Below are 22,560 nucleotides of genomic sequence, written 5' to 3'. Positions count from 1 at the left end.
TTGTGCAGTGGAAGCAGTGGATTATAGAGATGGTGTTGTGCAGTGGAAGCTGTGGATTATAGAGATGGTGTTGTGCAGTGGAAGCAGTGGATTATAGAGATGGTGTTGTGCAGTGGATGCTGTGGATTATAGAGATGGTGTTGTGCAGTGGAAGCAGTGGATTATAGAGATGGTGTTGTGCAGTGGAAGCAGTGGATTATAGAGATGGTGTTGTGCAGTGGAAGCTGTGGATTATAGAGATGGTGTTGTGCAGTGGATGCTGTGGATTATAGAGATGGTGTTGTGCAGTGGAAGCAGTGGATTATAGAGATGGTGTTGTGCAGTGGAAGCAGTGGATTATAGAGATGGTGTTGTGCAGTGGATGCTGTGGATTATAGAGATGGTGTTGTGCAGTGGATGCTGTGGATTATAGAGATGGTGTTGTGCAGTGGATGCTGTGGATTATAGAGATGGTGTTGTGCAGTGGAAGCAGTGGATTATAGAGATGGTGTTGTGCAGTGGAAGCTGTGGATTATAGAGATGGTGTTGTGCAGTGGAAGCTGTGGATTATAGAGATGGTGTTGTGCAGTGGATGCTGTGGATTATAGAGATGGTGTTGTGCAGTGGAAGCAGTGGATTATAGAGATGGTGTTGTGCAGTGGAAGCTGTGGATTATAGAGATGGTGTTGTGCAGTGGATGCTGTGGATTATAGAGATGGTGTTGTGCAGTGGAAGCAGTGGATTATAGAGATGGTGTTGTGCAGTGGAAGCAGTGGATTATAGAGATGGTGTTGTGCAGTGGATGCTGTGGATTATAGAGATGGTGTTGTGCAGTGGAAGCAGTGGATTATAGAGATGGTGTTGTGCAGTGGATGCTGTGGATTATAGAGATGGTGTTGTGCAGTGGAAGCAGTGGATTATAGAGATGGTGCTGTGCAGTGGAAGCTGTGGATTATAGAGATGGTGTTGTGCAGTGGAAGCTGTGGATTATAGAGATGGTGTTGTGCAGTGGAAGCAGTGGATTATAGAGATGGTGTTGTGCAGTGGAAGCTGTGGATTATAGAGATGGTGTTGTGCAGTGGAAGCTGTGGATTATAGAGATGGTGTTGTGCAGTGGAAGCTGTGGATTATAGAGATGGTGTTGTGCAGTGGATGCTGTGGATTATAGAGATGGTGTTGTGCAGTGGAAGCTGTGGATTATAGAGATGGTGTTGTGCAGTGGATGCTGTGGATTATAGAGATGGTGTTGTGCAGTGGAAGCAGTGGATTATAGAGATGGTGTTGTGCAGTGGATGCTGTGGATTATAGAGATGGTGTTGTGCAGTGGAAGCAGTGGATTATAGAGATGGTGCTGTGCAGTGGAAGCTGTGGATTATAGAGATGGTGTTGTGCAGTGGAAGCTGTGGATTATAGAGATGGTGTTGTGCAGTGGAAGCAGTGGATTATAGAGATGGTGTTGTGCAGTGGAAGCAGTGGATTATAGAGATGGTGTTGTGCAGTGGAAGCTGTGGATTATAGAGATGGTGTTGTGCAGTGGAAGCAGTGGATTATAGAGATGGTGTTGTGCAGTGGATGCTGTGGATTATAGAGATGGTGTTGTGCAGTGGAAGCAGTGGATTATAGAGATGGTGTTGTGCAGTGGAAGCAGTGGATTATAGAGATGGTGTTGTGCAGTGGAAGCTGTGGATTATAGAGATGGTGTTGTGCAGGCGTGCGGCATCCTTCTTCTTGAGGCTGCCCCCCCCAGCATCCTTCTTCTTGAGTCTGCCCCCCCAGCATCCTTCTTCTTGAGGCTGTCCCCCAGCATCCTTCTTCTTGAGGCTGCCCCCCCAGCATCCTTCTTCTTGAGTCTGCCCCCCCAGCATCCTTCTTCTTGAGTCTGCCCCCCCAGCATCCTTCTTCTTGAGGCTGTCCCCCCAGCATCCTTCTTCTTGAGTCTGCCCCCCCAGCATCCTTCTTCTTGAGGCTGCCCCCCCCTGGCTGCCCCCCCAGCATCCTTCTTCTTGAGTCTGCCCCCCCAGCATCCTTCTTCTTGAGGCTGCCCCCCCAGCACCCTTCTTCTTGAGGCTGTCCCCCCAGCATCCTTCTTCTTGAGGCTGCCCCCCCAGCATCCTTCTTCTTGAGGCTGCCCCCCCAGCACACCACTCGCTACCACAGACTGGTAGAAGATCTGTAGCAGCTTCTTGCAGATGTTGAAGGACGCCAGCCTTCTGAGGAAGTACAGACGCTCTGTCCTTTCCTGTACAGACGCTCTGTCCTTTCCTGTACAGACGCTCTGTCCTTTCCTGTACAGACGCTCTGTCCTTTCCTGTACAGACGGCTCTGTCCTTTCCTGTACAGACGCTCTGTCCTTTCCTGTACAGACGCTCTGTCCTTTCCTGTACAGACGCTCTGTCCTTTCCTGTACAGACGGCTCTGTCCTTTCCTGTACAGACGCTCTGTCCTTTCCTGTACAGACGGCTCTGTCCTTTCCTGTACAGACGCTCTGTCCTTTCCTGCACAGACGCTCTGTCCTTTCCTGCACAGACGCTCTGTCCTTTCCTGTACAGACGCTCTGTCCTTTCCTGTACAGACGCTCTGTCCTTTCCTGCACAGACGCTCTGTCCTTTCCTGCACAGACGCTCTGTCCTTTCCTGCACAGACGCTCTGTCCTTTCCTGCACAGACGCTCTGTCCTTTCCTGTACAGAGCGTCTGTGTTGTCAGTCCAGTCCAGTTTGTCGTCCAGCAGCACTCCCAGGTATTTGTAGGTGTGAACCACCTCCACCCAGTCCCCCTTCATCCCAACAGGCTCCGGGTGCGGCCTGGTTCTCCTAAAGTCCACCACCATCTCCTTGGTCTTGGTGGTGTTGAGGAGCAGGTGGTTGGAGTCGCACCATGTGACGAAGTCCTGGATCAGCTCTCCGTACTCCTCCTCCTGTCCCCCCTTGATACAACCCACTATGGCCGTGTCGTCCGCCAACTTCTGCACATGGCAGAGGTCAGAGTTATGTTGGAAGTCCGTGGTGTACAGGGTGAAAAGGACCGGAGAGAGTACAGTTCCCTGTGGTGCTCCAGTGTTGCTCCTCACAGTGTCGGACCTGCAGTCCCCCAGTGGAACGTACTGAGGTCTGCCAGTCAGGTAGTCTGTAATCCACGTCACTCCCATCTCTGTCAGTTTGTCCCTGAGGAGCAGAGGCTGGATGGGGTTGAAGGCCTGGACAAGTCCAGAGGTGTAACACTGCCACTGTCCAGGTGGGCGAGAGAGACGACGGCATCCTCCACACCCACCTTTTCCCGGGACGCAAACTGCAGGGGGTCAAAGGTCATGGTCATGCAACTAGTACTTATAGCTGAATATGGATGTGTCATTGTTTTCCCTCTTTTGGTTTGTTGGTGTTGCTTCAATAAATATTGAATGTAAATTATTGAAATTGTCTCGTGACAATTAAGCAGCTTTCACGTCCAGCATGCAGTTCCTACATGTCACCAGCAGATGTCAGAGTCTCACCGTGTGAGACACGACGAGCCCAGAGCAGAACCGGAACGGAGGACCGGGACCAGAGCAGAACCGGAACGGAGGACCGGGACCAGAGCAGAACCGGAACCGCCTTGGATCCTGTGAAATGGAACAAATAATACAAATACCAAAGGAAAACGACCATTTTATATGGATTATATATATATTTGCTCAGCGTTGTGCATTTCAGTGTGGCTCGTTGGTCTAGGGGTATGATTCTCGCTTTGGGTGCGAGAGGTCCCGGGTTCAAATCCCGGACGAGCCCTAGGCTTTTTGTTGTAACTTGTAAAATAATTGTTTATTACACCTAATTCTTTCCCAGAAATGTCATATATGAAACGCTATTACGTTTGTTGTTCATCACAGGCAGTTTGCGACGTGGACGCTCAGCGGACACTTTAATGCAACAAATCAAATCCCGTTAGAGGAATCAGTGTTTTCAGTCGTGTCGACAAGTTGAACTGCTGAGAGTCAAACTGAGCCTCAGAATGGAGAAAACAAGTGATCTGAGTCACATTGAACATGTTTGCATGAACTTTGGTGACAGCAGTTCAGAACTGAGGCGTTTTTCCAGAGACCATGGAAATTCAATTTATGTCTTTTACAATATCTATATTATGCATGTTTATATTGCAATAATTATAAATGTGCAATATATTGTGTAACTTTAGTGTGTAATATAGTAATTACTTAATTTCAGATTTTTGCACAATTCAAATCGATGTTATCTCTTATTTAAGTCATTTCAAAACACTTTTACAGACAAAAACTAACAATTCCACTTGAGCAAGCAGAGGATGTGGTGGAAAGGAAAGAACCTGCAGAACCAGACTCAATTCCTTAAAATAAAACCTTTATTATATAAAAATGCTTTTGATACAAAAAATGTCACAATTGTAAATTACACAAAGCATTCTTATCTGAGAGCACCAGGACAGGGTTTTACTGGCAGTGGGTTGGCTGGTCATCCTGACAGGACCACGTCACGCTGGACAGATGCTGCAGCTGCAGCTGCCTCACCTGTGACCTCTGACCTGTTGGAGCTGTCAGCTAGTGGAAATGTTGACTTAGTGCTACTGATGTACCTCATTTATTTCTCTCCAACTAAAACAGGGCCTTAAGTTGGTCTTTAAAACCCAAAGTGCTTATTCCCTTAGTTCTAAGGAGCTTGAAAGAGCCTATTAATCAGCAATTATTCATGAAACTAAAAAGTCAGGGAGGATCTCCAGCAGGGGTGTCAAACAGTGTAGTCCAGGAGCCACATGCAGCTAAATCTGATCTCAGGAGAAGGACGGCATAATGACTATTTTCAAAATGTTTTCCTTTGTTTCAGTGCAAATACATCATGAGAAGTTTACATTTAATGTAATATTGTTTGAAGAAATCAACAACTGAAACTCATTTCAACATTCAGGCCTCGTTCACACCACAAGTGAAAAAGCTCAGTTTGTTTCCACGGTACTGGGAGACATTACAAATGCAACTTTTTAGAAACGGGCTCCCAAGGTGGAACTTTTTTTGAAAATGCTCCGACTCTGTGGAAACGGAAGAAAACCACAACTGCCTGGAAACACTGGACTCCACGTCTCCATGGAGACGGCAGACAACACAACTTTTCTGAAATGCTACTTGTGCTCCGTTCTGCACATGCTCAGTAGATGTACAAGAAGAACAATGTTCCTCCGTCATGTCGTGACTCCCCGTCCACATTCCCCACATTGTCCACATTGTCCACATTGTCCACATTCTCCTGGGACTCGGTGCTTTTAGAGTCGACAGTCACATGACAAGAATCCGACTTGGCCTCTGTCGGTGGTTTCCCATTGTGAGTGTTTAGAGCATAACAACAGCAGCCACTAGTGGTCTAGCATGACAACTACACCATTTCCAGTGTCGTTGCTGTGTTAATGTACAACTTCTGAAACAAAAACGAGGCATTTTCACTTGAAACATTGTGGTGGAAACGGCCTGAAACACTGTGATCAGAGCAAATTCATTGGAAAGTTATATTTCTATACAGAAAAACGTGTCAAATGTTTCTAATACTTGGTTTCGTCGTGGCCCTGAAACATTTGCTGGACACCCCTGAGCTCCGGCCTGAGCTCCACCCGGGTGGAGGGTCGGGTCAGAGCTCCACCCGGGTGGAGGGTCGGGTCAGAGCTCCACCCGGGTGGAGGCTCAGACCTGTGGTGTTGCTGGGACTGTTTTCAAAGTGCAGCAACGTTCACTGGAGAAGTGTCTCACTGAGCAGGGACATCAAGGCAGGGACATCAACACTTCAAAGTCAAGGCCGCTCTGCAGGGACGTCAACACTTCAAAGACACGTAGGACAGACGAGACGGAAGAGGACACTTTGAGACAAGCTGCTGCTTCTGGAACAATCCAAGGTCTCACCTGGAGGCGGTGAAGCTTTTCATTATCCTTCAGACCAGACATGGCAGCCACACACAACAAAGTACACAAAGAAGTACACAGGAAGTAATGAACACTAGAAGAATAACGTGTCAATAGCTTGATAATCTAGCGTCGTACGAAGTGGTCATTTGGTGGTGATATAGTGAGATATAGTATGTACATGGTAGCAGCAAACATACTTTTGGTAAACTGGAAGAAAATACATGTGATAAAAATGTGTTCACAACAAAAAGCATTTTCACTGACTTCATTACACATCTGTACAACAGCTGTCCATGTGCAGATTCATTTGGTTTGTGGACGTGAGGAGGACCGACGGGGACTCGGGGGGGGGGGGGGTCTTTTCTATCAATGCACTCGCTTCAGTCACAATTATTCACATTCATCCAGTCACTGAAACCCTCTCACTCATTCACTCATTCACTCATTCACTCATTCACCTGCACTCACGCACACTGAGGTCCAGTCATTCATTCCTGCACTGCTGCTGCCGCCCTGCTGGTCAGCTGGGGAACTGCATGCAGGACCAAATCTCAACTTACAGGTTTACTGAGGAGGAGGAGGAAGAGGAGGGGGGGGAGGAGGAGGAGGAGGAGCAGGAGGAGGAGGAGGAGGAGGAGGAGGAGGAGGAAGAGGAGGAAGAGGAGGAGGAGGAGGAGGAGGAGGAGGAGGGGGAGGAGGAGGAGGAGGAGCAGGAGGAGGAGGAGAAAAGAGGAGGAGGAGCAGGAGGAGGAAGAGGAGGGGGAGAAAAGAGGAGGAGGAGAGCGGGCGGCGTCTCCTGCTCTCCTCCTCCAAACAGCAGGGGGCGGAGAGCTTCCTTCATAGGAAGGATGAACGTTTCAAAGTGGAGTTGCTGGTTGGATTCCTCAGGTCACGGCAGCATCCTCATCCCTCCTCCCTCCTTCCTCCTCCATCTCTCCTCCCTCCTGGAAGCGAGTGAACGATCAGACGCCATCCTCCCGAGAGCTGCGAGATGACTGGAATGATGAAATGACCGGTGTGGGCCCTTGAGCAAGGCACTGGAGCCAAACTGGCAGGTTGTAAGCAGCGAGTGAGCGAGGGTACGACTCCTGTGTGAAGCTGAGCTTCATCCCTCTGTTCTGGGAGGAGGGTCAGGACGAGTCGGTGCAGGGGGAGGGGGGAGGGGGGCACAGGTGGAAGTAGGAGCGCTCGGTGGAGGGGGAGGGGGGGCAGCTCTCCTCGGCCGACAGGTACTGGGAGCGGGGGGTGGGGGGCGGCGGGTACGGGTCCGAGTCCGAGTTCAGGTCCATGTAGTACTTGTTGTGCTTGCCGTGGCCCGGAGCCTTCCAGCGGCCGGCCGAGGACGCCGGGGGGGGCGGCGGGGGGTGGGGGGTGTAGTCGCTGTCGCAGACGTCGGTGCTGCAGGGCGTGGTGGGGGGGGCGGCGCCGCGCACGGGGTGGTAGGGCCTGAGGACAGGAAGCACAGCGTCACCAGCAGAGAACAACCTTCACGGACAAACCAGGAGCCGCTGAATGAAACCTTGCAGTTCACTGCTCAGAGCCACTGACCACACAAACTTTACACAATGGCTCCAAGGTGCAACTTTTTGAAACGGCGAGGGCTTCGTCTCCATGGAGACGGCGGAAACCATGCAACCGGTCCTGCTCGCCACGGCCGCAGTAAACAGTCCTCCTGCACATGCTCAGTAGATAACAAGAAGGTTTCCTCCAGGGTCTCTTGACACGGAGTGGAGCTTCACTATAAAGACTAACAACAGCGCCACTCATGGCCTGGCATGCTCACTACATCATTTTTACTATTTTTGCAGCTTCTCTATAAATGTATAAATGGACATCGGACAACTTTTCTGAAACAAAAAAGCAAAAACGATCCCATTTCACTTGAAATGTTGTGTAAACGGACCTCAATCTTCTTCTTCATCTTGATTTTGATGTAGTTGAATGAAGAAAATCCAAAAATAACACTTTTCATAAGAGTTTTTGATACCAATGCATTTCTAACACAAAAATGTATATTTATCTTCCACTGAGGGAAAATCCAATCCACGGTTTGTCACTTCCTATCCGATCCCCATACCTGAACTTGGATATCTGCCGACACCGATACTATTCTGATACCAGAGCTGTTTGATTTAATATTATTATTATAGTAGATTAAATATGAGGCAGTAATAAACAGTCTCACAGTAAAGTAATAAATGTAGGAATGTTTACATGTTTTCTCTCTACAGACGACTTGAAGTCAGTAGAAGATGAGAAAAGAAGCAGGACAAAGTCTTTTAGTTCATGTGGACAATGTGGGTCTCTAATAAACTAGTTCTATAAACCATGTGGACAATGTGAGGGTCTGAGTGACATCATGGTCTCTAATAAACTAGTTCTATAAACCATGTGGACAATGTGAGGGTCTGAGTGACGTCATGGTCTCTAATAAACTAGTTCTATGTTTAAAACTTCACAATCACTTTATTAATCAGGAGAAATTCTTTACCAAGCAGCAATCCCATTGGGACTATTCCAGGGAGTTTAGGGTGGAGGACACAGCTCCACCCATTGGGACTATTCCAGGGAGTTTAGGGTGGAGGAGGACACAGCTCCACCCATTGGGACTATTCCAGGGAGTTTAGGGTGGAGGAGGACACAGCTCCACCCATTGGGACTATTCCAGGGAGTTTAGGGTGGAGGAGGACGCAGCTCCACCCATTGGGACTATTCCAGGGAGTTTAGGGTGGAGGAGGACGCAGCTCCACCCATTGGGACTATTCCAGGGAGTTTAGGGTGGAGGAGGACACAGCTCCACCCATTGGGACTATTCCAGGGAGTTTAGGGTGGAGGAGGACGCAGCTCCACCCATTGGGACTATTCGAGGGAGTTTGGGGTGGAGGAGGACACAGCTCCACCCATTGGGACTATTCCAGGGAGTTTAGGGTGGAGGAGGACGCAGCTCCACCCATTAGGACTATTTCAGGGAGTTCAGGGTGGAGGAGGACTATTCCAGGGAGTTCAGGGTGGAGGAGGACTATTCCAGGGAGTTCAGGGTGGAGGAGGACGAGGTGTGACTCGCCTGCTGCTCATTGTTTTCATTGAGTGCTACTTTCTCACCGACTTGCTGGCTGCAAACTGTGGACTGGATTTCCTCACTCATCACACTGTGTCTCATTGCAAGCCGCCTCCGTTCAGGAAATCCAGTCCACAGTTTGCAGCCAGCGAGCAAAGTGGCAGCAGGGAACGTCTTGTGGACTGGTTTCAGCAGCAGGACAGCAGACGTGGCTCATGAATCAGGAATCTCCGCCGGTTGGATCAGAAATCTCCGGTCCATGAATGAGGTTGTCTGGGAACCCGATACGATCCTGGATCAGATCGGCCCCTGCCCTACTTTCACTCTTCCCTCTGCTACGACATGTTGGATTCATGTTCATTTATATATTTTTACAGCATTTATTCTTTCACTCAATACTTCATATTATTATTTTCTGACCCTCGTTCTTCCAGCATTGGGTTTAATGTCTCCAGATCAATGGAAGTGACGTTGAGAGACAGACTGGATGGTATTTGAATGCAGTGATGAGGAGAGAGAGAGCGAGAGAGAGAGAGAGAGAGAGAGAGTACCTGTAAGACCTGGTGGTGGAGGGGCTGTTGGAGGAGTAGAAGATCTCAGCGTTATAGAGGGAGCGGTCAGTGGCCGGAGAGGGGGGGGGGTTCAGGATCTGTCAGCCAGCACACAACCACATCCACACATCTCATCAACCCATTTTGTTTTCATTCCCCAGAGAAAACACAAACAAAAACACGTATACAATGTGTGTGTGTGTGTACCTGGGGGTAGAAAGCCCCCTTGGTGGACGAGGAGCTGCTGGACGAGGCTCCGGTCACATGGTTCCTGTCGTACAGCGGCGCTCCGCTGCTGCTGCTTCCCATCAGGCTGACTGAGCTCATCATGGACTTCCCACAGGAAATGCCTGCACACACACACACACACACACACACTGGTGTTTCAGTCACGCCCCCACAGACGGTCCCTGCCCCCCTCCTGCAGGCTCTCACCCTGGAAGGTTCCGTGCTGGGAGCTGCTGGGGGCGATGAAGTTGAGCGGCACGTGAGGCGTTCCACTGATGTACTCGTGGGGGAAGGAGCCGCTGGGCCCCTTGTAGCGCCGACACACCACGCGCTGGCACAGGAAGTAGGCCCCCCCGATCACAAACACCAGCAGGATGATGGCGATGACGGGGCCGATGGTGTTGGAGCTGGTGTTGGGGATGCCGCTGGACGGAGGAGACACGTACTCTGCAAGAGAAGAGGCTCAGTGAGTCTGGAGGCTCCTGCAGCTGGAGCAACGCCGCCGACACTGACTTGACATGATGCTGCAACAAGAACACATCTGGAACGTGAACAGAGCCTTCACCAGGCTGCCATGTATGTGTCTGGAGAGAAACGTTGACAAAAAGAGAGATGGAAGAGAACATGGAGCTAATTTTGGGCTTGTTAGCACCGACTAGCATTTGACATTAGCATTTACAGTTCTGGTGTTTCGTTTTCGTTTTCCAAAAGGAAACCGTAATGTGTTAAGTAGTTAGTCTGCCGGGCCACGGGGGGCGCCGTCACTTCATTTTGTAATGAAAGCAGAGAACAACACACACTGATTTCTTCATGGATGAAACCCCCTCTGCTGAGTCAGTGTCCCCCCCCCCCCATATTTCTCCCGTATCCCCACATCTTGCTCATGCGCTGCCACTTGAAGCTGCTCTGGCAGCATCAGAACCCAGAGTCTCTGCAGTGGAAGGGGCAGCGGCTGGAGGCAGCGGCTGGAGGCAGCGGCTGGAGGCAACGGCTGCAGGAAGCGGCTGGAGGCAGCGGCTGCAGGAAGCGGTTGGAGGCAGCGGCTGCAGGAAGCGGTTGGAGGAAGCGGCTGGAGGCAGCGGCTGCAGGAAGCGGCTGGAGGAAGCGGTTGGAGGCAGCGGCTGGAGGCAGCGGCTGGAGGCAGCGGCTGGAGGAAGCGGCTGGAGGCAGCGGCTGGAGGAAGCGGCTGGAGGCAGCGGCTGGAGGAAGCGGCTGGAGGCAGCGGCTGCAGGAAGCGGCTGGAGGAAGCGGCTGGAGGAAGCGGCTGGAGGCAGCGGCTGGAGGCAGCGGCTGGAGGCAGCGGCTGGAGGAAGCGGTTGGAGGAAGCGGCTGGAGGCAGCGGCTGGAGGAAGCGGCTGGAGGAAGCGGCTGGAGGCACCACATGGTAATCACACTGAGCTCTTATGTTGAAAGCACCACATGGTAATCACACTGAGCTCTTATGTTGAAAGCACCACATGGTAATCACACTGAGCTCTTATGTTGAAAGCACCACATGGTAATCACGCTGAGCTCTTATGTTGAAAGCACCACATGGTAATCACACTGAGCTCTTATGTTGAAAGCACCACATGGTAATCACACTGAGCTCTTATGTTGAAAGCACCACATGGTAATCACACTGAGCTCTTATGTTGAAAGCACCACAGCTCACTGACCACTAGTGCAACGTGTGATGCAGCAGCCGCTGACGGCCAGGCGTGGCGTACGGCCACGTACTTACACACGTACTCCCTCCCTGCTCTCGCCACGCCCCCCCCACGTGTTGAGAGACACATGGCGGCCGTGGCCTCCCCAGTAAACGTGGGCCGGGGTGCAGCTGGACTAAAGGAGGCCTGAGAGGGCAGTGAGGGGAGAGCAGGAAGAAAGAGGGGTGTTTTACCACAGGACAGCTCGTCGGATCCGTCGGGACAGTCGGAGTAGTTGTCACACTGCTGCTTCTTGGTGATGCACTGGTTGTCGCCACAGCGGAACTGGTTTGGGGGGCAGATACCTGGAGGAGACACAGGAGGAGGGTCATTCCTCCATCACCCTCCATCACCCTCCTCACCAACACTTACAACTCTGCTCACACAGGCCTGCTCCTGTCACCCTCTGAACTGTACTGACCTGCAGCTCTCACTGTCCTGCTGTGGAACACTTTGTTCTGCATCGTTTCTTAAACGTCTGTGAGGCAGAAACAAGCCCGCCTGACTGCACCTGCCTGCACCTGCCTGTACCTGACTGCACCTGACTGTACCTGCCTGTACCTGACTGTACCTGCCTGTACCTGCCTGTACCTGACTGCACCTGCCTGTACCTGACTGTACCTGACTGCACCTGACTGCACCTGACTGCACCTGACTGTACCTGCCTGTACCTGACTGCACCTGCCTGTACCTGACTGTACCTGCCTGTACCTGACTGTACCTGACTGCACCTGACTGCACCTGACTGCACCTGCCTGTACCTGACTGCACCTGCCTGCACCTGACTGCACCTGCCTGTACCTGACTGCACCTGCCTGTACCTGACTGCACCTGCCTGTACCTGACTGCACCTGCCTGTACCTGACTGCACCTGACTGCACCTGCCTGTACCTGACTGCACCTGCCTGCACCTGACTGTACCTGACTGCACCTGACTGCACCTGACTGCACCTGCCTGTACCTGACTGCACCTGCCTGCACCTGACTGCACCTGCCTGTACCTGACTGCACCTGACTGCACCTGACTGCACCTACCTGCACCTGACTGCACCTGACTGCACCTACCTGCACCTGACTGCACCAGGCTGGAGCAGCCTGCACCTACCTGCACCTACCTGCACCTGACTGCACCTGACTGCACCTACCTGCACCTGACTGCACCAGGCTGCACCTGACTGCACCTGACTGCACCTACCTGCACCTGACTGCACCTACCTGCACCTGACTGCACCTACCTGCACCAGGCTGCACCTGACTGCACCTACCTGCACCAGGCTGCACCGGACTGCACCAGGCTGCACCTGCCTGCACCTACCTGCACCTGACTGCACCTACCTGCACCTGACTGCACCTACCTGCACCTGACTGCACCTACCTGCACCAGGCTGCACCTGACTGCACCTACCTGCACCAGGCTGCACCGGACTGCACCTACCTGCACCAGGCTGCACCGGACTGCACCAGGCTGCACCTGCCTGCACCTGACTGCACCTACCTGCACCTGGCTGCACCTACCTGCACCAGGCTGCACCTGACTGCACCTACCTGCACCAGGCTGCACCGGACTGCACCAGGCTGCACCTACCTGCACCTGACTGCACCTACCTGCACCTGACTGCACCTGACTGCACCAGGCTGCACCTGACTGCACCTGCCTGCACCTGACTGCACCTACCTGCACCTGACTGCACCAGGCTGCACCTGACTGCACCAGGCTGCACCTACCCTCACCTGACTGCACCTGACTGCACCTGCCTGTACCTGACTGCACCTACCTGCACCTGACTGCACCAGACTGGAGCAGAAGAAACAAACACACAACCTGCTATCAAGCTGAGGGCCACAGACAATGATGCAATTACAGCTTTGAATTTCAAAAAATGTCACGTTCAACTTAAAATGCTGTTGGAAGAGTTCCTTCAGGAACGTTTCACTGTTTAGAAATGTGCTCACGCAGCACAGAGGATCAACAGGAAGTGTCACTTCAGCTTAATTGGGCGACCGTGGCTCAGGTGGTAGAGTGGTCGTCTTTCGGAGTGAGAGGTCGGAGGTTCGATCCCAGTCTACACCGGTCTATGTGTCGAAGTGTCCTTGGGCAAGACACTGAACCCTAAATTGCTCCCAGTGGTCGACTAGCGCCTTGCATGGCAGCTCTGTCCCATTGGTGTGTGAATGTGAGCGTGAATGGGTGAATGAGCTGATATGTAAAGCGCTTTGGGACTACCTCAGTGTGGTTAGAAGGCGCTATATAAATCTAGACCATTTACCATTTAATTGCAGAGTAGGGATGGGTATCCTCAGGCTTTTTATGAATCCAATCCCAATTACGGTTCTGCTTATTGATTCCGGTTCCTAACGATTCCTTGCTTCGATTCCAAATTAGTGGAAAAATAGGTCAATTGTTTATTTAACAAAAGTACCTTTATTCATTTACGTTTGAAGAAACTGGTAAACAAAAATAAAAACCTGTCTGAGCAGCATCGGTGCTAAAATACTAAAGTGCATTCAGTATATAACAGCTGCTTACAGTCAGTAATCCCTGAGAAATAAACTGAAATATAAATTATGGGTATGAGGGCTGCTCCATTAGGGGAAATATCATAATCCCCATTATTTGGGCAAGATTAAAATCACGATGATTCACACGATTATGTCTTTGAATTTGGAACAGCATTTATTGAACATGTTTAAAAAAAAGACTTTCCTGTTAAAGATATAAAATATCTTGTAATGTAGTAGTAAAAAACAAAATGTTGTATTGCACTCAATTTTTTGGAAAACAATGAATAAATAAAATTCAACAATAGATTTACTTCAATAAATAAGTCCAACATAAATACTTTGATAAATTGGTAAAAGGTAAAAAGTGTCTTTCTCTCCAGCATGAGAGCAGCGCCACATGCTGCTACACCAGAATACTACCGACAGGAAACCCCCCCTCTCTACAAAATAAAGTTCCCCACTGTGGTGATCAGTTCAGGTCATAATTACTGTGGGGCGGTGGGGAACTTTATTTTGTAGAGAGGAAGTAGTTTAGTGGTTCCACCATGTGAAGCTCCGTTGGAGAGAAAAGAAAAGTGTTTGTGAGAAGTGTGTTGGAATTACAAATCAAGTTTAGAGTTCCTTGCTGAGGAACGTGTGTTCATCGGCTCGACAACATCATCCTTCTTCTTCGGTTCTATGGGTTTTGAGGTCGTCTGGAGCCGTGATGGTAATGATCATTAGAACTGGATTGATTGAGCAGCCTGATGGTGAATCAGTTCTCTGTGTACCAGGACCGGCTGTGGAACCAGGACCGGCTGTGGAACCAGGCTGAGTGGACCTACTGTCACAGTCCTGCTCGTCGGAGTGGTCAGCACAGTCCGGCTCTCCGTTGCAGCGTCTCTGGCCGTCGATGCAGCCTCCTTTGTCGCACTGGAACTGCGAGGTGGAGCAGACGGGGCAGTTGTCCTCGTCACTGCTGTCGTCACATTCAGGGAAGCCGTCACACCTCCAGGCCATGGGGATGCAGTCGATCTCCCCGGTGGAGCAGGTGAACTGCTCGCTGGAGCAGGTGGGGGGCTCTGGGGGGGGAGAGGAACGGGGGTGAGACACCTCCAGAGGGGGGCCTGCTGCAGAACGCTGGGGAGGTGGAGGAAGCTGCTGCACCGCGGCAGCTGCTGCACCGCGGCTGCTGCTGCACCACGGCAGCTGCTGCACCGCGGCTGCTGCACCGCGGCGGCTGCTGCACCGCGGCGGCTGCTGCACCGCGGCGGCTGCTGCACCGCGGCTGCTGCACCGCGGCGGCGGCTGCACCGCGGCGGCTGCACCGCGGCGGCTGCTGCACCGCGGCTGCTGCACCGCGGCGGCTGCACCGCGGCGGCTGCACCGCGGCGGCTGCACCGCGGCGGCTGCTGCACCGCGGCGGCTGCACCGCGGCGGCTGCTGCACCGCGGCGGCTGCTGCACCGCGGCTGCTGCACCGCGGCGGCGGCTGCACCGCGGCGGCTGCTGCACCGCGGCTGCTGCACCGCGGCAGCTGCTGCACCGCGGCTGCAGTCAACAGGTTCTGCAACTTTGTAAAGATGAACAGTAACAACAATTCTTTCCTCTACAGTGTCGTGACTCCAAGACCAGACTCTCCTGGACTGGGTGCTTCTATACTGGACAGTCACCGTGAATACAATGCTACTTCTACTACTACTACTACTACCACTACTACTACTACTACTAATAATAATAATAATAATAATACTAATAATATTGATGATGATGATGATGATACATTGCATTTATAACACATTTTACATTTACATATGGTGGCCTGGAAGTACAAAACACTCGAAACTTGAGAAAACACTTCCTAAAAGGCCTTTTTTGGGGGTTGGGAATAGTTTTTAGGATTTGGAAGGGTTTTCAGAAGTTTGTAATGTTTTGCTCAATCTCTCCAAAAAACATACAATTTAAAAGGTAATTAACAAAAAGTCAGGGATTATGGGGATCAAAAGGAACCCCATAAAAACAATGAAGAAAAGGCTTAATAAAAAGGTTCATATTGATGATAATGGTGTATTGTTCTTTGGGTGGATGTGTGTGTGGTTTCATTACAAAAACAGCCACTGTTTTCACATTTCCTGACACTTCCATATAAACAATGTTTATAATGCCAAACCGTTCTGAAAGGAAAACGCAAAAGACGATGTGCTTTCACTTGAAAGGTTGCGTGGCGTGTGGCGCTCACCTCCGCAGTGCAGCAGGTCCTGCAGCAGCACCAGGTGCATGGGGCAGGAGCAGCGCGGCGTGCCGTCACCTTTAGAGATGCAGATGTGAGAACAGCCGCCGTTGTCCCGAGAGCAGGGGTGGGACGCTGTGGAGGAGGAGACGTCGTCACAACCGCTGCAGAGCAAACAAGACCTCTGCTGGTGTGTGTGTGTGTGTGTGTGTGTGTGTGCGTGAGAAGTACCAAACTCCTTGGGGTCCATCTCTTCCACAGCGTGGATGGAGGTCAGGTAGGAGATGCGGCCCTGGATGCGTGTGCGCCCGTCGCCGCTCAGTTTGTCCACCCTCTCGATCATCTGCTGCTGCCGGTCGATCCAGTACAGATGATCTCCCAGAATGCTCAGGCCCATGGGCTGCAGGATGTTGGAGTCCTGCAGGACGATGCGATTGGCTCCTGGAAAGATCATGTGACAACACATGAAAAATAGAAAATAGCACCTGAATTGGTGAAACCTTTAAGTTTGACCATCTGTTTTGAAGCACATCATCTGCAGTGTGAAGTCACTTTGTGGTTCTTTCATCTACATTTTATAAAATGCCCTGAGATGGTTGTGCTGAAATGAGTGTTCTATCTGACAGGGAGACATTTGTGTGAAGTTCTCTGGATATATATATATATATATATATATATACACACACACACACTGGACAGTGTGCAGATCGGCTCCAGTCCCTGTGTACCTGGACCTTGGACACTGTTGCAGGTGTGCATCGTGTTTGGAGCAACACATAACCTTCATGTATTGTTTGCATTATGGAGTATAAATGATTCTCAATGGTATTTAATAAGTACTCATTATCAGCAAGTAGCTAAAGGTTAGTTCTCATCCTTAAAGACGCTCCCCTGTGTTTAATGTATTTTAATTACAGACACGCCTCCTGGTTTTGTAGACTGTGGTGTTGTATAAATGTGGTGTTTGCTTCAAGGTGTCATCAGGCAGAGCTGTAGCTTCTCTCTGCACTGGAACCTGTCTCCAGGACTCTGTACCTGTCAGGTCACTGCTCTCGATGCGTTTCAGGTCTGCATCCACCCAGAAGAGTTTCCCCAGCTTGTTGTCCAGAGCCAGAGCCACGGGCCGAATCAAGCCGGTGGTGAACAGTGACTCTCGCTCCGTCCCGTCCAGACTGGCCCCCTCGATCTTGGCCGAGCGCTCCTGCACGGTGGTGAAGTACAAGTACCTGCACACAGGGACACACCTTGTAATGGACAGAGGCTTTATGGTGTGGAGCTGCAGCCGGACTGAGTCTCACCCTTTCTCTGCGTTGACCACGATGGCCCGCGGCTTGTCTGTGTCGTCCTTGATGACCACGCCCACAGTGTGGCCGTCCATCCTCTGCACGTTGACGGTGTTGGTGGTCTCACAGGTCCAGTAGACGTGGCGGCTGTAGGGGTCCAGACTCAGGTCATGAACCTGGTTGTCTGCAGCCTGAGCCGTGCTGCTCACTATCATGGAGGCCTGCAGACAAACACACAACAGTGGAAACACCCCACTTAGCCCCGTTCCATGCTGCTATTGCTGTTGACCTTTGATTAGTGGCTGTCCCTGAGTTGGCTGCTCATTAATAAACACACTGCTTCTACTTCTTTGTTCTTCCTGTGTTTAGACCATTGTGCAGATATCTATCCAAAGTATTTTATCTTTCTTGAATCTGTTTATCACAGCCTGTGCAACATGTTGCACTTGTATACGTTGTGAGTGCCAAATAAAGCTCCTGACTCTCACCATGGCGCCGTCGTCTCTGGCCCGCCGGATGTTCTGCCGGCCGTCCAGCCAGTAGACCAGGCGATCCAGCGGGTCGTAACTCACACCTCGGACGTTCCTCATGACGTGGATGGGCAGGATGATGTCGGGACTCTGCTCCCCCAGAACCATCCTGCTGATGCTGGCCTTCTGGCTGAAGAGCAGGAAACTGGGAGGAGCTGCAGACAGAGAGGACGAGAAACGTCAAGTCAACATTTAAACACAACCCAGAAGACCAAGCATGGCTTGTGAAGACACCTGAGTCCCCCCATGTACTCAGCCAGTCACTGATTGGGTGAAGCTCTCAGGATTCGACGCCTTCGAATCCACAAACTTTCAACAAAAAGCCTCCAAAAGCAGTCTTGCAGTGAGTCTTGCCCCGAGTCTTCCCCAGTGAACACCAGGGAGGAGCTGAGTCCCAGCAGCTCAGCTCACAAAAGGTTTTTGCTCCTGTTCTTCGATGGAGGAGAAGGTTACTGGAGGAGCTCACCCAGCGTTAGCATACAGCTAACACTCACCCAGTGCTAGCATACAGCGTTAGCATACAGCTAACACTCACCAAGCGTTAGCATGCAGCTAACACTCACCCAGCGCTAGCATACAGCGTTAGCATACAGCTAACACTCACCCAGCGTTAGCAGACAGCTAACACTCACCCAGCGTTAGCATACAGTTAACACTCACCTAGCAATAGCATACAGCTAACACTCACCCAGCGTTAGCATACAGCAAACACTCACCTAGCATTAGCATACAGCTAAAACTCACCCAGCGTTACCATACAGCTAAGACTCACCCAGCGTTAGCATACAGCTAAGACTCACCCAGCGTTAGCATACAGCTAACACACACCCAGCGTTAGCATACAGCTAAGACTCACCCAGCGTTAGCACACAGCATTAGCTATCCAGCTAACACCAGAGGCCTGCAACCAGGGCCTTCACTCCTCAACTCCTCTGCTGACCCACCACGAGGGTCAGACCTTCCCCTGAGCCAGAGACCAGCACCCAGAGTCTGATCTCCCATCAACCAGGGAAAACCAACCAGTTCCTCCAGGACGGACCAGGGAAACGACGCCTCACAGAACTTCTTTGTGTTTTCCTCAACCAGCAGGAAAACCATCACAGACCTGAGCGACCAGCTCCTCAGTCTGGACAAAAGGAACAACCAGGAGCTGCAAAGAAAGACTCCTGAAACATCAACTCCATCTTCTTCTCCTCAGCCTGCAGAACCAGCAACCACAGTTAGCAGGAGGTGCTAACTACAGGAGAAGACACCAGCTTCCCTCCAGCAGGACAACAACTGAACTCCTTCAAGGAAGTGGGAACAACAACTGGGCTTTACCTGAGATTAGTTAAACCTGATGCTATGCATAGAACTGTTTAACTTTATGAAGATGTGTTGATTCTGTTACAGTGATTGAGTTCTATAGATAATGATATTAGGAGCAGTTATCAACCTGTAAACCAACGTTAGCTCTGCCACAGACACAGGGTCTGCATGCTAATCTTTGCTTTACTAACTAGTTAACTCACAATCCTACACATATCACATCAAAGACAACATCACACAGTAACTGAACACCATCTGACGACTCCTGACGTTTTACAAAACAAGTCTCATTCACATCAAGTCATTCTAGAAATGGTCCTTTAGCAGAGACACACAGGAAGCAGACGCTAAAGACTAGCTTCCATGTTCCATTGTTCTCCAGCACATGGTGGAGACCCAGGACAGACTTCCTGATGAAGTGTTTAGTATATCTTATGAGACTGATAGAACTGAACTGGCTATCATTTCCTGTTAAGACAGGTGGAGCTCCGAGGTTCTGATACACATCAGATTAAATTTCAATAACATTATTAATAACTATTTTTGATAATTATTAATCATTATCGATAACCAAACAACATAAATGGTTCCTACTGGTCCTTGTGAGCTAAGAAATCCCTACAAAAGGAAAACACAACTTTTCTGAAACGCTGCTACTGAGCATGTGCACAAGGGCTGTAGCAGTAAATAACTATTTAGAACAACTGTTCTGCACATTTTCAGTAGCTGGACAATAAGAACAATGTTTCCTCCAGTGTCATGAGTCCCCGTCCAGATTCTCCTCTTAGAGTAAGAGAGTCAGTGTAACAACAATCCAGCTTGGTTGTCTGGCCATATGAAGGCCCATTGTTATTGTTTATAGTTTATTGTTCTCTGCTCCATCTGTGTGTGTTTTCATTACTAAAACAACCACCAATAGGAGCCCAACATGCTAACAACATAGTTATCAGTGTTTCTGCCGTTGCCATGTAAACCTGCATTGTTTTCAAATCGTTGTAAACACAAAACTTTTCTGAAAGCAAAAACACACAAGGGATGCATTTTTACTTGAAGCGTTGTGTGATCAGGCCTGAGCTGGAGCCTCGTCACAGTTTTGTTTGTAAGTCGATTCATCAGTTTGATGTTATTATTGTATTTTATGCTAACATGCTTGTGTTCTTTCGTTGACAGTGACTGGAAGGGACCAGTAAGGTTACCACAGCAGCTCGTTATTAAGGCTGTAAAGACTCCAAACATTCAAGTGGAAGCAGTTCACGCTTCCTCCTGCAGTCACACGTGTGCATGCATGAGCGCTGCACTTACAGCTGCAGTTGCGTCCGTCAGCGTTGAGGCTGTAGTGTGAGGCGCAGCGGCACTGAGCTCCAGCAGGCATGGCCAGGCACAGCTGGGCACAGTTCCCGTTGTTGTGCGAGCACTCGTTGGCGCCGTCCTGCCGGGAGGAGTGAAACACCAGGATGTCCAGCATCAGCTCCAGCTGGCCCTGGGGGACGGGGACGGGGACGGGGACGGACAGAATGAAGCACAGCACTCCACAGTCACATCACGAGTGACGGCGATGTCGTACCTGCAGCACCACAGTGCGGTTGAGGCCACTGCGCTTGTCGGCTCTCTGGATGCTGCGCAGGTTGAAGTCTGTCCAGTAAATAAAGTCCCGGTACTGAGTCAGACCGAAGGGGTGTGGCAGGTCGTCCACGATGATTTCCCTCTGAAGGCCTGCAGAGGACACACAACACTCCTTCATTAAGAATAGCAGCAGTCAAAAAGAAAAGTAGAAACACACCGATAAGATACCAAGAACCCACGTTCAAACTGCTGCTATCGACACAAGCTGTGGATTTAAACAACCTGTCGGTTTATTTCAGCTTTTTGTACATTTTTCAGCAATTAAATATGCAAATTGCCATATTTTCTGACTGTACTCTTGTACTGCCTTCTGTATATTGTGTGCATTAAGCCTAAAGAAAGCATGCACACACCGACTGCTTATATTGGCTCAGTTTTGTTTACTAGATACATTTTATGAAAACATTTTTAATGCATCAAATTGATTGATTTCCACATGGCAGTTGATATACCGCGCAGCTCAAATGAAAACAATACGGGAGTACAGTGAATGATGAATTTGTATCAAATGTAGGCTTACATAAAGTAAACCTTGCTCTGCTTGCTGGCACAAGGTGAGGCGGGTGACAGAAAAGGGCGCTGGTTCCTGGGTTCAGGGAACCAAGTTGTTTACAAGTTGTTTATGTCTTTATACACGTTTTTTCAGCTTTTCCAGGTTATTTTGTCTTGATAGAACTGCTGTGTGTCACAATCCTCTGATGGACCTGCTCCTCCCTCATTAGATGTATTGAATGGATGGATGTCTTTACAGTCCCAGGAAAACACGTCATCAGGATTGATAAGACACGTGCATGTCAGTCTGACGGCGCCGCCACAGGAAAAGCCATCAAGTTTTACAAATGTTTTTCTTTTTTTGCATTGTTCATCTAAATCAGGGGCGTCAAACGGATTTTAATTCAGGGGCCACGTTTCTTCTCCAGTGGGCTGGACCGGTTAAACAGTGCCATAGTTATTACCCTTTAAATTCAAACTTTAAAGTTTGTCTTTGTTGGGTGGTGAAAATGTCTACATTTTCACAAAACAAAACAATTAGTAGAGAAAATGACTTCAATCTTCAAAAGCCAATATTTATGAAGTTTTCTGGTGTAAAATACAGTGAAGTGTAGCAAAGCATTGATCCTACAGCTGTTGCATAATAATATACTCAACAAAAATAGCGACAGTGTGCTGCAGAGTAATGATGTATAAATACTCTTCACCACTAGAGGGCAGCACAGAACTTTGCCGGTGAAATGTAAAGTGACAGACGCCAGTGTGGTTCATCTCCACCTCCTGCTACCATCTTGTATCAAAGTACTGTGTCAGTGACAGTGATGGAGAGGTTTTTGAAAAGGAAGAATGTGAACCAGGATCTCAGCTCTTCATCCATCAGGTCCAGGTTTCACACTGAGGGAGGCACTATTAAAAAAAGTCCTTGCTTTCTGGATTTACTGGATTCCTGTTGATCAAACTTTGATGAGAAAGACTTTATAGTGTTAATAGAGGCTACAGAGTTGAACTTTTTAACATGTTCTGGTGGTGGAGGTGATGGTGGTGGTGGTGGTGGAGGTGGTGGTGGTGGAGGCGGTGGTGGTAGTGGAGGTGGTGGTGGTGATGGTGGAGGTGATGGTGGTGGTGGTAGTGGAGGTGGTGGTGGTGGAGGTGATGGTGGTGGTGGTGGTGGTGGTGGTAGTGGAGGTGGTGGTGGTGGTGATGGTGGTGGTGGTGG

At 50.1% G+C, this 22,560-nt stretch overlaps 1 protein-coding gene across 1 annotated transcript in view; it reads right to left on the bottom strand.

Moving 5' to 3' along the window:
* Positions 1-6,699: 6,699 nt before the first annotated feature.
* lrp5 (low density lipoprotein receptor-related protein 5) overlaps positions 6,700-22,560 on the bottom strand; it is a 100,446-nt gene continuing 84,585 nt past the window's right edge. Inside the window, exons 17-29 of the mRNA XM_080504677.1 lie at positions 20,794-20,942; positions 20,532-20,709; positions 17,880-18,076; positions 17,407-17,612; positions 17,144-17,334; positions 16,340-16,549; positions 16,118-16,243; positions 14,725-14,961; positions 11,593-11,703; positions 9,918-10,157; positions 9,690-9,832; positions 9,483-9,580; positions 6,700-7,319 (exon numbers count right to left, since the gene is read on the bottom strand). Of these exons, the coding sequence (XP_080360803.1) occupies positions 7,004-7,319; positions 9,483-9,580; positions 9,690-9,832; positions 9,918-10,157; positions 11,593-11,703; positions 14,725-14,961; positions 16,118-16,243; positions 16,340-16,549; positions 17,144-17,334; positions 17,407-17,612; positions 17,880-18,076; positions 20,532-20,709; positions 20,794-20,942 (2,402 nt within the window). The 3' untranslated portion in view covers positions 6,700-7,003. The remainder of the gene's footprint in view (positions 7,320-9,482; positions 9,581-9,689; positions 9,833-9,917; positions 10,158-11,592; positions 11,704-14,724; positions 14,962-16,117; positions 16,244-16,339; positions 16,550-17,143; positions 17,335-17,406; positions 17,613-17,879; positions 18,077-20,531; positions 20,710-20,793; positions 20,943-22,560) is intronic.

This window comes from Blennius ocellaris (assembly GCF_963422515.1).
Source record: "Blennius ocellaris genome assembly, chromosome: 11".
Taxonomy (NCBI): Eukaryota; Metazoa; Chordata; class Actinopteri; order Blenniiformes; family Blenniidae; genus Blennius; species Blennius ocellaris.
The sequence above is the reverse complement of the archived record's forward strand: the minus strand, read 5'-3'. Positions and strand labels throughout refer to the sequence as shown.